General features: G+C 41.7%; 2 protein-coding genes across 10 annotated transcripts in view; both read left to right on the plus strand.

The window, feature by feature from the left end:
* MARK1 (microtubule affinity regulating kinase 1) overlaps positions 1-8,975 on the plus strand; it is a 58,686-nt gene extending 49,711 nt beyond the window's left edge. For 3 of the 9 annotated variants that reach the window (XM_057398765.1, XM_057398767.1, XM_057398773.1), the window contains 4 exons: positions 718-879; positions 1,672-1,926; positions 4,677-4,721; positions 6,818-8,975. In XM_057398765.1, the coding sequence (XP_057254748.1) occupies positions 718-879; positions 1,672-1,926; positions 4,677-4,721; positions 6,818-7,172 (817 nt within the window). In that variant the 3' untranslated portion in view covers positions 7,173-8,975. Of the gene's footprint in view, positions 1-717; positions 880-1,671; positions 1,927-2,468; positions 3,063-4,676; positions 4,722-6,817 lie in introns of those variants that run through there. The other 6 variants (XM_057398766.1, XM_057398768.1, XM_057398771.1 and 3 more) reach the window with 5 other exon arrangements.
* Positions 8,976-11,910: 2,935 nt separating this feature from the next.
* Positions 11,911-15,899, plus strand: CUNH1orf115 (chromosome unknown C1orf115 homolog). Its single transcript, XM_057398775.1, has 2 exons — positions 11,911-12,345; positions 14,425-15,899. Exons 1-2 carry the CDS (start codon positions 12,070-12,072, stop codon positions 14,542-14,544), a joined length of 396 nt encoding a protein of 131 aa, XP_057254758.1. The 5' UTR covers positions 11,911-12,069; the 3' UTR covers positions 14,545-15,899.
* The last annotated feature ends 691 nt before the right edge of the window (positions 15,900-16,590 follow it).

Below are 16,590 nucleotides of genomic sequence, written 5' to 3' on the forward strand. Positions count from 1 at the left end.
TAATACATTATTAATGCAATTTTTTTTATGCTTGTGGAGACAAAGCTGTAGTTTGACTTCTGTATTAAAAAGTCATTTGACTTTTATATTAAAAATTAATAATATGATAGTTTTACTGCTACTTTCGTCTCTTCCTTGCCACTTAGGCAAAGCAGGGTAGAGAGAACTGTATTTTGGCTCATCCTAGCAGTGGTTGAGATGGTCCAGAGGAGAAGTATAACTTGATCCTTTGAAAATAGACTTGCTACCAAGTGATAATGTGACAGCAGTTCCAAATGTTTCAAGTTCTAGATGTTTGAGTTTTAACTGAAAATAAGGGTATTCATTTCACAAAAGGAGACTCTGTTTAATCAATCTATTTAAGGCTTTTGCAAATTTCTTTTTTCAGTTTTTTTTTTACTATTTCCATGTACTCTTTGTGGTATTTCTTCATTACTTTGAATAATGTGTGTGTAACCTTTAATCTTGGGAGGAGTGAAAAGGCCTGATTTAACATACATGGTGATGTGATTTGTGGATGAACATAATTTTCTCAGAATTCTGTGTTCTTTCCTTAAGCTGAATATGGCAGCTGGGTCACTCAGTCTTATGGTTTTTTAAACGGCACTAAAAGAAGAAATTAATTGTTATTTTCCCTGTTTGCTATGGTGTTATACTCTAACCTTTCTTTTCCCTTTTCATTTGTCCTTCCCTCCTGCCTTGCTACCATGGTAAAAGCCTAACAGAAATGTCTGCGAGTAGCACGTCTTCCGCAGGCTCTGCAGTAGCTTCTGCTGTATCAACACGGCCTCGGCATCAAAAGTCTATGTCTGCCTCTGGTCATCCTATAAAAGTTACACTGCCAACCATCAAAGACGGCACTGAAGCTTACAGACCAAGGTAATAAATTGATTACTATTTCTTTAATGCTGTGCACTTCAAAAATTTGTTGTTTAGTCCATGATCTACTTTGATTGCAGTCTGTTCAAAACTGTCATTTTGCATTCTGTCTCAAAACACCAGGTTACTCAAGTAGTGTGGGCATTACAGACAATTTAAGCCTGATTTTGTTCATAACATGTTTGCATATAGTTAAAGAAGTTCCTTGACTGCCTCCCTCTGGATGCTTCTGGAAAACTTAAGTAGTTAAACATTTAACTAATTTAGACAGGACTGTACAACACAGGCCACCATAAATTCATGTGAGACACTGAAATGTTAACCTTTTGGTTTTGTAGATTGCTAGGCTCATTTCTGTCTTAAAAGCACTGTAGTATAGTTACTGTTAATTGCCCAAATAGCTTTATGTATTTATTTGTGCCAGATTACTTCTTAAGAAGTATCTGTTAAGCTTTTGGAGTGCTTGTGTGTTAAAGGTTTTGATGAACATAGTTTTCAGGAAGAGGACTAGGAACATTCAGATCTTACTACAGAGTTTTCTACCTTTTCCCTTTGTCCTATTATCTGTGTGTATTTTTTAACTGCTCTTAATACTTGAGACAGTTTGATTTTACAATGAATATGTATCTTGATTATTTCTAAGTATGAATTATACAGGGAAATAAGTAGTAGAATCAGGCTTAAAGAAAAAGGAATCAAGAGCAGGATTTTTTCCTGTCTTTGAGAAATGGTTGTCATGTAGGAGGGTTTCTAGCACAGTCTTTCTCTTTATTTATGTTTCTGTTTTCCCAGCAGTGCAACTCAAAGAGTGCCTGCTGCTTCCCCGTCTGCTCATAGTATTAGCACTACCACTCCAGACCGAACCCGCTTTCCTCGGGGGAGTTCAAGTCGAAGCACTTTCCATGGTGAGCAGCTAAGGGAGCGGCGTAATGCCACTTACAATGGACCGCCTGCCTCACCATCACATGAAACCGGTGCTTTTGCACATGCTAGAAGAGGGACATCAACTGGTATTATAAGCAAGATAACTTCCAAGTTTGTTCGCAGGTTAGTACCTCGATTTTTAAGAGAAAAAAAGAAAAGTGCAGCTTATATAGGGCCATATTTGCAAAGTCATTGAAAATATCCAGTTTAAGTCTGAAGTAGATGTACATTTAGTCAGAATGCTGCTTGGTTTGTATGTTCCTTTCAGAACCTGCCTTGTTTTACTTCTCTGTGTGTATTGTAACTGTTATGTTTGACCAGTTATTCTGCTGCTTTATCTGAAAGGAGCGAAAGAATGCTTCTCAAAAGCATTTTTACTCATGCTTTACAGCTAAAATACAGAGATGCTACAATTAAGTTAAAATGAAATGAACTTAAATACTGAAAGCAGTGACTTAAAAATGAGTCATTATTTAATAACAATATTTTAACTGGATGCACTTTGTTGCAAGGGCTGTATTTACAAGTGTTTCATTGCCATGCTTAGAGGGAAGAGGTATTAACAAATTATTTCAGGGACTTCTAAAATTCGTGAGTAGATGAGAAGTGTAGAAGTGGGCAGAAGTCTGGATGTCTGGAAATACTAATATTTCAGTATCATGCAGCCTCTCATATCATGTTACCAGCTTCTTCAAAAGCAAGTTCAGGATTCTGAAAGAAGAAAACCCACACACCCTGGACCTGCGGTCATTCCCGTGATGATGCTAACAGTAATAATATTGTAAGAAGTGCTGGGAAGGATTTTCAAATACATAGTTTAATATTAAGTGACTATTGACTTCGCAGTCCCAATAGCTTTTCCAAAATGGGATTTAATTTTCAGTTTGCCCCTATCTAACAGTGATTTACTTATAATTCTTAAGCCTACTTATGGATGTATCCATATGCATTATAGTCAGTTTTACAACAGAACTATGTCTTGTAAACCTCGCTTTTCTTTGCAGAATTATGCTGTTATGTAATGAATTGTCATTTGTCTGTGTGTGTATATATATAATATATAGATATAAAAATTCAAACCTAGGTTAAGATAGTAGCAAATTTGTAAGTAAAATATGAGTTGCATAAGATGATACTATAAGGGAAGAGAGAAAGCTAGAAATTCAGTGTTTTCCTTATAAAATGGATTTAACCTGGTGAGCACCTAGTGCCTCACTGTATGTTTAAGCAATACCTCTTATGATGAACTAAAAAGAAAAGCCAAAAAAAAGTATGTGAATTATTTTCTTTTTTCAGAAACCTGAAGATACAGGACTATGATCCTCCATTATTGGTATCTCCAGCACTTTATGGGGTGGGGGGGAAGAATTTGTTCTGCAGTTTAAAACAAGAAACAAAAGTTACAGCAAAATTAGTCTCTTGTGTTCTCAGGGTACATTTCTTAATGGGAGAAAAGGTATTTTCTGTTACTTACCTAACCAATTTCAAGAGCACAGGCTGGTTTTCTGCACTGCAGCTCATTGCTATTTGCAAGGAATGGTATCTTGAATTGTTTTGACAAGTCAGATCAAAGAATTAATATTTTCATTATGTTATACTGCAATGTTAAAATAATAATGTAAACTGTGTATTTAGAATTAGCATTGTAAATTGATGTCATAAAGTTATCTTTACTAGAGAACATTTTATACAATTTCCTGTTATGCCTTATACAGCTAAAAATGTGTTTTCCTATAATGAAGGCCTTATAAGGGCTTTGGGTGGTTTGTTGCTGGTGGTGGTGGAGGGTTTGGTGTTTTGTTGTGGTTTTGTTTCTGTAAACTGGGGGTTGTTTGGGTGGAGGTTTGGGGGTTGCTGTTCTTTAGCTGGATCACGTAACTGCATGCCTGTTAACTTGTGTGCTGCTCAGTAAATAATGGTTTAAAGCATACCTTGAATAGAAGGTGTCATGAAAGACTTTTGTTACCTTTTGGCAAAGGTTAAATGCCTTTTCTGGTAAGTATATAAAACAAATCCGTAATGAGAATGCTTAACGAATAGGGTATTGATGTATTTTGCATCAATGGTTTATGTCAAATGATGCTTCTCTGATGTTATTTACTAAAGTATTTGTGTTTTGAAGATATTATAAATTAGTAGCTGAAATTGTGTGCTAAAATGTTTGTACAGCAGCACTAGGAACATACCTAGGTGGCTTACACACTGTTTTTCAAGTTGATTCAGACTAAAAGGGCATAATACAGAACAGTTCCTTTTTACAGTTCTAATTCACCAAAATGAGGAAAAAAAAAAAAAACATGTTTAACCTCAAGCTCACCAGTAATCTTGCCAAAGTAACAGCTGATTTGCTTAAAGATAAGCAGGTGTTGAAGTAAGCTTTCTCAACTGGGCTCCAAACATTTGATCTCACAAACTCTTAGGCACGTCTTACCTTTAATAATTTGAGCGTGCCTAAGCAAGAGCACCTCCCTGTGCTCTCAGGACTGAGCTGTAAAGGCTTGGCCAGAAGGGTGCAGAGTGGAGCACCCCCCTCCCCCAGACCGCCTTGATCCTGTGTGCTTGCTGGAATTACTTGTGGCCATTGCCCTCTGTCTGCAGTAGGTTAAGAATAACGTGTTGATATTACCATCAATTTAAAAAACAGATAAATAAACCATTATGTGTTAGAGCTGCAAGAAGTGAAGGTGTCATAAAGGGAAGTTAAATTTACAGCTGTGGGAAAAATACTATTAAACAGTGTTAGGCTTGACATAATTATACTGATTTTTCTCTTTTTTTGATCAGTAGCTATTTAACATTGTTCTAGATGTAGGTTTTCTTAACTTTTATTTTTCACCTTTATCATTGAATCTCAACCTTAACTTTGTTTTGAGGGATCCAAGTGAAGGCGAAGCCAGTGGCAGAACTGACACCTCAAGGTGAGGAGCCACTATTAATACTTCGCTCCTAGGTCTTTCGCATCAAGGTTTAAGTGGTTTCTTCAAGAGTTAATCAGGATGTAAAATAGAATAGTATTTAATTAATCTGCATTTCAAAAATGGTCTTTATTTGTGGGGGGAGGGGCTTTGGTGAGGGCCTTTATCCCTTGCGAAGTATTTGATATAAAAGTTTTATTTAAGTATATTCCCATGAACAATAAAGTCCCCTGTAGGAGCTGACCAATTATTTAGGCACTTAAAATCATGTTTTCGCTTATAAATATTTAATGGTGTTTACTTTTGGTTTCAGTGGAAAATATAGTATACTTTGTGTCTGTGTGTGTGTATATATTTAATATCGCATTTTTACTATAGTTGCTTACTGCATTCATTATTAAAGCTGCTGTTAACCAGAAGTAAACACCTTTAGTCCCTGTGAAATGAATGTCACTTCACATTGAGAAATAAGTGACATTCAGAGACAAAAAGGGTGGTGACTGCTAAGTACTGAATTTGTATGGCAACCACTGTACGCAAATCTGTATCTGCTGTCTTAGTACTAAAGCATTCCTTCATATGCTCATTTTCCAGTATATCTGCTCTTTTGCCGTATCTCAGCATTTGGTTCTGCATTTTTGGTGTGCTTAGTACAATGCATAACTTTTTATTTTGATGCTCTCTAATGAACAGGCATTGTAGTTTGCATCCTAAACTGGTCACTTATGGAAAGTGTCCGCTTAGATGTCAAAACAGAAAGCCTTTATTTAAACAACAAAAAAAGGCAGCACGTTTTTAACAGGATTCATTGTGTAATACACAATACATTTTATTTACGTTAGCCCTTTTCAATTCAAAGTTTATTAGCTGTCAAATTCTTGATGTGGAAGGGGAAAAATAGAGATTAATCAACTGTTCAAATGAAGTGTGAAATTGCTTTCAGCTCTTGCTTTCATTCTCCAGCTTCCTCTACTTTTTGTCATCCTACAGTGTCTGTTTTGGGCTAAAAGTCTTTGAGATCTTCTCCCTGCCATGCTCTATCGCTTAACACTGATGTGGCTTCTTGGGGATCACACTGAAAGTCAAATTAAAAATGCTTGTTTTGACTCCTCTCTGAATAGTGACAGTTTGTAGACTATCAAAATGAGAACAGCACCTTTCCCCAGTGATGGATGGGGGGCATCCGGCATCTGAAGTACCTGGAACAAGAATAGAAACAGTTGGCTGTTACTTTTAAATAATGAGTGCTGTTTCTCCAAATGCTTTCTGCAACTGAATAAATAAAAGAAGCGTCAGAGCAAGAACCTTGGTTGGAAATTAATCCTTTGAAATTTTGTCCATGTCATTGTGTCAACAAAATTACTTTGTTTCTATATGTCACTGTTTCTTCCATGAAAAAGCCACAGGCTATGTCCTTAACTGCTTGACAAGCAAGCTGTTTACAACCAAATTACAGCAAAAAATTTTGCTTAATCTGTTAAAATAAAGCACATTGTTATATTTTTACAGAGAGAGAGGTCAAAAATACATAATAAATGCAAAAAGGAGGGAAAGGAAGAAAAGAGGGGAGGGAATTAACTGAACTCTTGTGAATCACAGGGTGGGATTTCTTCCTCTGCTGCTTTTACAGTATGATTTCTGCTTCAGGATTGTCTCTCTCAACTTCAGTTCTGTCGGTGTATGGCATGCTCCAGATCATGAAATCAGCAGAACTTCAGTCATGCTTTTACATAGATTCCACTTTCTTTGGAGCAGTCTGGAGTAACGTGTGTCCGCTGCAGTTACCATTGCACATGTCATCAGAACGTTTTAGAGCAGGGGTTTTCAAACTTGCTTTGCTTGTGTGCCACCACTGGGAGCTGCTTCAGTGCGGCTCAGTACTGGCAGAGCTCCCAGTGCTGCTCTGCAGCACACGTGCGTGCAGGAGATGGTGCATGACTGTTCCAGCAGCGTCCTGTCCATCAAAACCTTTGAATTGGCTTCTGTGTGACTGTGTGGCAATGGCAGTTTAGAAACCCCTGCTCAAGAACTGTATTTCTCTTCTATCTTTTGGTTCTACGGCTTTTATTCTTGACTGTTCTGTATGTCACTTCTTCCAGGAGTGCTTCTGGGGAGCCAAAAGACAGAGAGAAGGAGGATAGCAAGGATTCCAAGCCACGTTCCTTGCGGTTCACGTGGAGTATGAAGACCACTAGTTCTATGGACCCTAATGATATGATGAGAGAGATTCGGAAAGTGTTAGATGCTAATAACTGTGATTACGAACAAAAAGAGAGGTTTTTGCTCTTCTGTGTTCACGGTGATGCACGACAAGATAGCCTTGTTCAGTGGGAGATGGAAGTCTGCAAACTGCCGCGGTTGTCGCTCAATGGAGTTCGCTTCAAAAGAATATCTGGGACTTCTATCGCATTTAAGAACATTGCATCCAAGATAGCGAACGAGCTTAAGCTGTAAAGAGAACCTAAATTTTTTGGGATCAGGGAAGATTCATACATGATCTACACTTTGAATGTACTGGTTACGCCTAATGTGATTGGCCTGTGAAACTCCCCATGTAGAAATTGCCCTTATTGCAATAAGGTTATACATAGTTATTCAGAATTGTAAAGTTAAATCCAGTATGACCTATATTAAATAACTGTAGCTAAAGAAGTTATGTTCACATGTACAGGTAAGTATATAGAGCATTCTGTTCATTTTATGTTCATAGAGTTGTATAATAAAAAGATGACTGCTTAAATTCAGATCTTGTATAGTTGTCTAGATTTCTGCACAGAAATGTATGTTTGATGCTTTGAGTTGGAAAAATTCTTCCCTATCATTTACATTTTTGGTGGTTTTTATAAGTCTTATCTCTGTCATGCGTTTTTTAAACAACTTCTCTCCTGAGTCAGATGCACAAAAATAGTTTTGACAACTGTAGCATGACCATTTTTAATTATTTAAAGATTGTTCATAATGTGAACCGAAAGCTGATGAATAACCAGCTTTTGTTCTACACTAGACTGTTCCTGCTTATCTTAGGCTCTTATTACCCTTGTTATCGGGTGGTGTTTAGTTGAAAAACAAACAAAATACAAACATGTTTACAGTGTTGGCACTTACAGTTAAAATCCTTTGTTCTGCCTTGGGCCAGCTCAGAATTGTGAGGGAACAGAAACCAAGTGTAAGTGATGTTCTGTCTGTAAGTCACAGTGCTTACTCCCATGTCCCATCAACCAATGTAGCACCACAATGGAGAACCATAATGATTTATTTGACTCTCATGGTGTAAAGTATCACTTGTTTTTTGCTGCCTTCAGAATACTATAAATTCCATTTTATGGAAATATATTAATATTGGGACTGTTTAATAGCACAAGATAATCTGAAGTGTTGACCAATTTTTTCAGTTAATAATACCACCTCAGGAATTAGCTTGGCTTTTGGAACATGTGCCCCCCCCCCTCCAAAGAGTACATGCAATTCCACAGGATATTTTACAGCTAAACATACATTGTTTATAATGGTAAATTGTTGATTTATGCTTTCGTGGTTGTACAGTTTGTTCCCATGTAACCTGTTTGTGTTTAATATTTTACCAGATTTCTTGTATTTATTCCACATCATTATGCCTGTAATGTGCAGCTTTGTAATTAGGCACTTGCCTATGGAAAAGAAGAAAAAAAAGACAACCCCACACATTTTTTTCCTTCATAATTAATGATTATAAACTATGTAAAACCACTAGTACTGGTACATTTTAATACTTGTTATTTTGTACTGAATTAACCATAGAGGTTGGTTGTGCAATGTTATTTAATGTCGTAATTACTGTAATATCAAGATAAGGGCCCCATCAGCACACTCTTGTGAAGAATAGAAAGTTCATTAAGAAACTGTCACTTTAAAATAATAAAAACTAAAAAAAAAAAAATTAAAAAAATAAAAAAAACCCTCTGTGGTAAACTCTGTAACCCTAAGTTAGAAGGCTGTAAGTGTAGTAAATGTGCCATTCTCTAATGGCTTCTTGACCGAGATGGACTTTACATGCTGTACTGTGATGTAGCTTTCCTATGTAACAGTTATGTTCTGAAATGGACGTGTATTGTTGCCTTAGAAAAAGGGTGGTGTTTGGAAAGAAAGAACTGTAGCCCCTTTTCTTTTTTCTTTTTTTTTTTTTTTTATCTGATGTTCATTGAAACAAAATCTGATGCAAGTCATCTTGATTCACTGGTGCACTCTATTAAAACTTACTTGAACAGTTCTCATACTAAACTACTTGTTGGTTGCCCTTTATAAAAGCACAGTGATTACTGCAGGGAGCAAAATAGGCGCATGGGGTACAGGCTTCATCTTCAATACTGTGAATTCAGGATTAGTGATACATTGGTTCTGGGGTCCTGCAGTGTGGTTTAGTACCTCTCAGTGGGGAAGGCAGGGTAAGGGGTCTGTGAATCATAGAACTATAGAATGGTTTGGGTTGGAGAGGACCTTAAGATCATCCAACTCCAACCCTCTGCCATGGGCAGGGATGCTTTGCACTAAACCATGTCATCCAATACTCTATCCCATGTTCAATTATCTTTGAAAATACACCACTATTAACCCAAGATTGTGTATAAACTTAGTTCTGAAACAAAACCCTTTGCCTTTTCAGAAGGTTCAGTGAAAAAAATATAGGTCATGCTGTGAGAGGGTAGATTAAGGGCTCAGGATGGCTTCCTGAGCTGTGGTTTTACCCAGCTGACTCTGCCCTACATTGGCACTGAGTTTCAGTACTTCATGTAACCAGAGATGTGTTCATATTCCCCGAAACACATGTACCATTTCCAGAGGATGGAGACTGTGTTTCAGTTCAGCGCTCATATGAAACGTGATACCTCAAGTGCCAGTTTAATGGCATTATTTCCAGTAATGGTCAACTGTGTGAACTTCCCTGATTCCCCAGCCCTGCTGCTCTTCTGCCTTCCATTGCTGGAAGACAAGCTCTGACCCGCCTTATGCTCTCTGGAGCAGATACACCAAGTGCTTCAGCATGAGCATGAGTTGTGAAAGGTGTAGCTGCACCCAAGCGCACCATTTGGCTTCCCAAACCTGTTCCTGGCAGGAATAAGATGGGAAGATCCAAGAAAGATACTTTTTCAGAACTGGTGGGTTTATTGGCAAGTAGAGCGCACTTGGTACAGAAATCAGTGGGATATTACTGAATCCTCAATGCCTGGGGTGTTCTTGGGTCCCTCAATAACAATCTTGTTAGGTACCTGTTATGTCTAAGTTACTCTATGGGTAAGAGTGGGATGAGAACATTTGGATCCAAATGTAGTTTGACTGTCATGTGGGAGGGGATCAGTGTGGCATTAACTTGCCAAAGCTGAAAGACAGTTAAAACACCACGTCATGTTCCACACCTCTGGGGAGGGGAAGGGATGCCTTGGGTCTACAGAGGGCTTATGTAGTTGGTTGTAATTCCTTGGCAGCATTCTAGGGGGTGTTTGGGGGTCAGCAGTTAAGACTAGTGCATGGTTCCGCTGGTTTGGGTTGGGTTTTTGCTTCATTTCTTTATTTAGGGTATACAGACAGTTCCAAACTAAGTAAATTGGAGTGCGTGAAAAGGGATCTCAAACATTAACATGTACAGAGGTCAGTGGAAGGACTATAAACGTTCACTCCTTGTGAAGCAAGTGGTGTCGTTAATGCTGGAGTGTTCCAGTGGTGCTTAAATTCCATGAGCTGTTGGACATGAGCCTTTTGATACCTAGCGTCATGCATTTGAGAGGTACTAGGTACAAACCCAGTCTGTGGAGAAAGAGCTGCCCCTCATGAGAAGACAGATTATCTTTCACTATCTCTATGCTTCTTGCTTAGGGACAAAGCATACATTCAGTAATGGGCCTATAAATGGGAAACCTTGACCTAAACACGTTTCAAAGCCCCAGAAAAAGAATTTACCATTTTTCAAGTATCTTGAGGTTGTAATTGGCAAAATCCAGCATTAAACATTTGATATGTTATTTTTTGATGCTGCTACTTAATCAGCATCAAGCTATTACTTCATCCCTCAAACTATCTTAGAGAGTGGCACATGAAAATCTACAGCAGCTTATCAGAGCAGGCAAAATGGAACTCCTACACCATGCCATTACTGTTAGAATAGGTGTTTGGGACAGGACCTCTGGTGTCACCTCTGTTTCACTCTCTCTGCAGTGTTTAGGACATCCCTGCGGCTCCAGGACAAAGGCAAGCTCGGCATCTGGCTCCTTGAGTTGGGGAAGAGAACTGAGTAGCTCAGAGACAGGCACTGGAGTTCAGAGGAAGAACAAGCTCCAAGGGCCATGCATGGGCCATGGTAGAAGTCTGTTTGGGACCAGTTATCCTGTCCTGGGTTTAGGTCTCCACCTCAACCTTTTGGAAATACACATTAAAACCCTGGTGATGGTAACAGGAGTGGTGATGTGTTTAATACAGAACAGGGGAAGGGATAGAGCACTTTTCACATAGCGACAGGCCCGGGACTTGGCTCATATCCCCACCCTTCAGAGGACTGGCCAGGCTCTCGCTCACACAGCTTTCTGGCTGGAGCTGTGACGATGGTGACACCCATCCTTGGGGCCAATGACCATGTTGGGTGCAGGATTCGCTTGCTGAATGTTAAGGGCACGTCTTGGAGAGACAAGGATTCAAGGCTTTGTTCCTCGATAGGGAAAATATTTAGGGAGGTTTAGACTGGAGATGAGGAACAATTCCTTCCCCAAAGGGTGCTCAGGCATTGGAACAGGCTGCCCAGGGCAGTGCTGGAGTCACCGCCCCTGGAAATGCTCACACACGGTGTAGACCAGGCCCTCAGTGACATGGGTTAGTGGTGGCCTTGGCAGTGCTGGGGAGCAGTTGAACTCAATGATCTTAAAGGCCTTTTCCAACCCAGTTGATGCTATGATTCTAAAATCCACAGTAAAGGACCAGTCTGTCCCCTTAATGCATCTGAAGCGTTTGTATTGATAAATACACCGCCTAGCTTAATAAATTACATCCTCCCTATGCAATTTTGCTTTTTGTGATCTACCCCACGTACACAAACACCGCACGGGAAGCTCAGCGGTTGAACTGCAGCCCGTCCACTTGCAGGGGCCCTCCGCCTGCCCCACATGTGGGCACAACACTTCTCCTTGAGAAGGCAGCCCTGGGCCCACGCTTCCCCCGCCGTCGATCGCGGCGGGTCCCAGGTTACCGGTATCCACGGGTACTGCGGGGATTTGCTCGCCTCTTCCCGCAGCCGTCCCGCCCCGGGGAGGGGGCAGCGGCCGCCTCCGGCCACACCTGCGGCGGGGGAAGCGCTGGGCGCAGACGGGGCGGCAGCGGCGGCAGCAGCACCATGACGGTGGGAGCAAGGCTGGGCGACAAAGCGCGGAGCCGCTTCTCCCGCCGCGGCACCGGCGACGACCAGGTCAGCATCCTGCCCGGTGGCGAGGAGGAGGAGGAGGCGGCGGCGGGGAGCGGCTCGGCGGCCCCCGAGGAGGAGGAGAAGGAAGAAGGCGCTGGCCGCAGGAAGGTGCGCTTCGCCCTCCTGCCCGATCCCTACGAGCCGTTGCGGCCGCCGCGGGCCCCCGGCAAGCGGCACTACGGGAAGCGGCTCAAGAAGTACGGCAAGGTGAGGGCAGAGCGGCGGGCAGCGCGGAGCGGCACCGGCTTCTCCGTGCCTTGTCCTTCAGGCGTTTTAGGTGCCGGTGTTCAGCGCTGAGGCGGGTGTCAGCCCGCTCCTGGTCTTGCTCTTCTTGGGGAGGGCAGGACTTCGGCCCCCGCCAGGTTCAAAGAGGAGGAAATCTGCAGTTTCGCACTCAAAACGGCACTAAGCCGATCCATGTGACGGGTATTTTGCCTTTGTGCTGTATTTCCTTCGGCGTCACTGTTTTGACACTCTTCCTTAAAACTTCCAGTTATTTGGCCTGCTTTCTTAAAGCAGGGTACTGCCACCGCTCCAGTACATGCATTTGCTGTTTTACCTTCTAAGTGTCTCCTGAAAATCACTAGCACGGGTTAAAAGAAAAAAGCAACGTGTTTTTTCATTGTGTAACAGCTATTTTGGGTCAGAATTGTTCTTTTGCTTTCCTGTGGGACAGTCAGAAGTCTGGCAGCCTGGTGGTTTACAGCTTTTTTGCCCCTGAAAGGTGGGTGCCTTTGATTGCTGAAGTGCCATTTGGCAGAATTTGGTTATTTTTCTGTCATTCGTGTCTCTTCAGTACAGCTCAGGTATGTTTTGGATGTTTGTAGCAAAAAATAATGTCAGTGTTAGCAGGAAAAACCTGTCTGCTGTTGGGAATCTTTTCCTATCGGAGAGATCACAGCTGTCAGTACGAGACGTGACTTTCTACTGCATTCCTTAATGAAATGATGATTTTGGTAAAGATACGCCAGCTATGTCTGACATGCAGAAAAGGCCAGATAGCCTAGCAAAGGTACTGCTACAGTTGACAGCACAGTTATGAGCTGCTCCACTGTTTCCTAAAGAGGAACAGAGTATTTCCTTCTTTCATGATGGATTTGATACTTCGAGTTTCCAACACGGCGATTCTGATGTCACACACATGGTGCGGTTCTTGGACACTGCGTATTCCCTCTTGTATCGCTCAGGCGACATCCCCAAGGGAAAGGTTGGCCAATTTGGCTTTGGCAGTGAAGACCAACACGTAAAGGTGAGCTGCTCACAGTGCAGAGCCTTAAGGCTGGTCCAGTTCCACCCCCCTGCCACAGGCAGGGACATCTCCCACTAGACCAGGTTGCTCCAAGCCCTGTCCGGCCTGGCCTTGAACACAGCCAAGGATGGGGCAGCCACAACATCTCTGGGCACCCTGTGCCAGCGCCTCAGCACCCTCAGGGAAGAATCCTAAGAGTATAATAGATATAGACTGGATTTCACCAATTTAAAAGAATATCCTCTGTTTCAGTGTTTTCCATATTACAGGGGATGATTTTGATCTAGTCTCACTCGACCATAAAGGGTTACTATGCTGGTAGTCCTCCCAAACTAACCACATTGTATTAATTCCCTGTTATGACCAACTCTGTGATCACAAACAAGGGTGAAACTAGATTAAGTTTTTCATTTAAATAATCTGTAGCAAGTTCTTTCTAATGCAGTACACAGACGAGTTCTTAAATGTGTAAAGGTGTGAAAGTGGCTCAAAACATTCTAATTTTGACCAAAAAAAAAGTCTTTTTGACAAAAAGCAATGAGAGTCCAAAGCAGGAATTCTCTTCTGACCTTGTTCTAGTGGAAGGTGTCCTTGCCTATGGCAGAGGGTTGGAACTGGATGAGCTTTAAGGTCCCTTCCAATCCAAACCAGTCTGGGATTCTATGAAATTCCCATAGAAGTATTCTCAGTGTTTTACTGCCTTCTCGTTCAGCACCAGTTTTAACAGCCCGTGTGCCCACATACTTAGCACATGTGTGTGTGGGAAATGCATACCCCTATAAACTAGGTGTGAATTTCAGCTAATTTTATTCTTGACTAGAAGCCCACGATGAAGCCTGGCTTCCTGTGGAGGCTGCATCCGCTCGGTTACACTGTGCTCTGTGGGTGTGTATTCCTATATAAAAATAGATGGTGAATGTTGTTCTGTGCTCAAGCCCTCATTAGCTGTGGGAGAAGTTGATTTTCTGGGTCAGAATGACTTTATGTGAAGGTATTTCCTCTAATTTCTGGGGGTTTTATCCCCTTTCTCTCCACAGAACGTCGGCAAAGCTCTGCAGAAGGGATGCCGCTACTTGGTGGTCGGCCTGCAAGGATTAGCATCGGCTTATTCTGCTCCCTTTGGAGTGGCAGCTCAAGTGGCATCCTTCGTCCGCTAGTGCAGCCCCATCAGTGAGGACATGAGGCCACTCAGGGTTAAATCTGAGCCCTGCATCTGAGAAACCTCTTGGACAAATGACCCCAGCCTCTCCGCCAGCCCTGGGGAGACCCAGGACTGAGTGCTCTTCTCTGCAAATACAGCATTAAATCAGATCAGGTTAAAGAAACACAAGGATTAGGAAATAATCTTCCACTAATGGAGCTGAAGTTTGTTTTCAGACAGGAGTTGGTTTTTTAGAGCTTTGTGCTGTGTGTGGAAGGGAGCCAAGGACGGGGGGAAAAGCAAGTAGGTGAGGGAAAGAGAAATGAAGGAAAATAGAGGATGCGGAGGTGGAGATCAGAGTGTGGCTGGTGTCACACTGGAATTGTCAAAGCAGTGGAGGAAGCAGATAACAAGGGGTCAGGAAAAGGCAGTCTTTGGTTTTCTGAGGTTGTTTTGTTAAGATTATGAGTATATAAAAAATATACCTGGATATAAATGGACTATGGTCTGAGACACGGAGAGCTTTGCTGCATCACAGTTGTTGATTTCAAACACTGGGCATCATGAGCCGTTAAATGTTAAAACTGACCTAAAAATCCAGAAATGAAATGAGATGTGTTTGTTTTCTGATCCAGGGGCATTAAAAGTTCTCTGTGACTGGTGTTTTAAGCTTTTCCTCTGCTGCTGTGAAATCCAAATGTTTTGTTTTTTGTTTTACTCAGAACAGTTTGTATCTGACCTACCTGATTCTGGAAGCTGGGGCATAAGAACACTCAGCTTCTGTAGTGTTCACCAGGAAAGAAAACCCAAATTATCAGGTGCATCTGAAAAGAACTGCATACAGCCTTTGGTGTAAGAATGTACAACCATTCTGTGTAACAATGGGGCCAAAAATCCTGCCAGCTCCATCTTCATTTCTATGTGTGGATGTTGTAGCTAGAGGATGCCAACAGCAGATGGCTCAGCTCAGTGGTGCAATGAAGAGCCTCCAGGGATATAAACCCTGTATATGATTGTATGGATGACACAGGACAATGGGACTTGTGGACCTTCAGAATTCTGTGGGGTTTGGGGTTTTGGGGTATTTTTTCTATCAGTCTTTTGTGGTAGCAGTCAGTGATTTTCCTGCTAGCACTTTCTGTGTGTTACAGATCTTTCTATAATATGAGTATAGTTTTGATACTGGTTTTGTAATCAAGGAGTTGACTTATATGGTAAAAAGTGCTGCTCATTTGCTTTCTTTGCCTTTTTTGAATGAAGGGGTTTGCATGTCTCAGCAGACCACGCCGTATTGCTTTTAAGTGTCACAAATGAAAACGAAGTCGATATTTTTAATGCTGTAAGTAGACTGTAAATAAAAGCAGTGTAATCAATGCCGTGCGTTTACCTTCACACATAAGTCAGCACAGAGAGGAGGAGTTTCCCAGCAGCAAGGGGAAGCTGCAATGTAAACTTCCCCATGTTGTTCTGCCCTCAGCCTTGGCTCTCTGCTAGGACATGGTTGTAGCCCAGGCCACAGGGAATGGCAGGAAAGGCAAGGTGTGGAGAAGAGGATCTAATGTTGCACAAATTGGGGTAGGAATAGCCACAAAGAGATTTCATTCACTGATTTATACCTTTAGCTGTTTCTATTGAGCTTCTTCATAGGGAGCAGCCTTCCAGTATCTGAAGGGGGCCTACAAGAATGCCAGAGAGGGACTCTTCACCAGGGACTGTAGTGATAGGACAAGGGGTAACAGGTTAAAACTTAAACAGGGGAAGTTTAGACTGGATATAAGGAAGTTCTTTACTGTGAGGGTGGTGAGGCACTGACACAGGCTGCCTAGAGAAGTGGTGAATGCTCCATCCCTGGCAGTGTTCAAGGCCAGGTTGGACAGAGCCTTGGGTGACATGGTTTAGCGTGAGGTGTCCCTGCCCATGGCAGGGGGGTCAAGCTGGATGATCTTAAGGTCCTTTCCAACCCAAACCAGTCTGTGATTCCATGATTCTATGACAGACCTGTCCTGATGTGCCCCACCAGCATGGCAGAAGGTATTGATAACAGCTGGGTGTTTTGCAGTAG

The sequence above is a fragment of the Pezoporus wallicus genome, unplaced genomic scaffold, assembly GCF_028554395.1.
Source record: "Pezoporus wallicus isolate ANWC-B61680 ecotype Strahan unplaced genomic scaffold, APGP_CSIRO_Pwel_v1 contig_5231, whole genome shotgun sequence".
NCBI lineage: Eukaryota > Metazoa > Chordata > Aves > Psittaciformes > Psittacidae > Pezoporus > Pezoporus wallicus.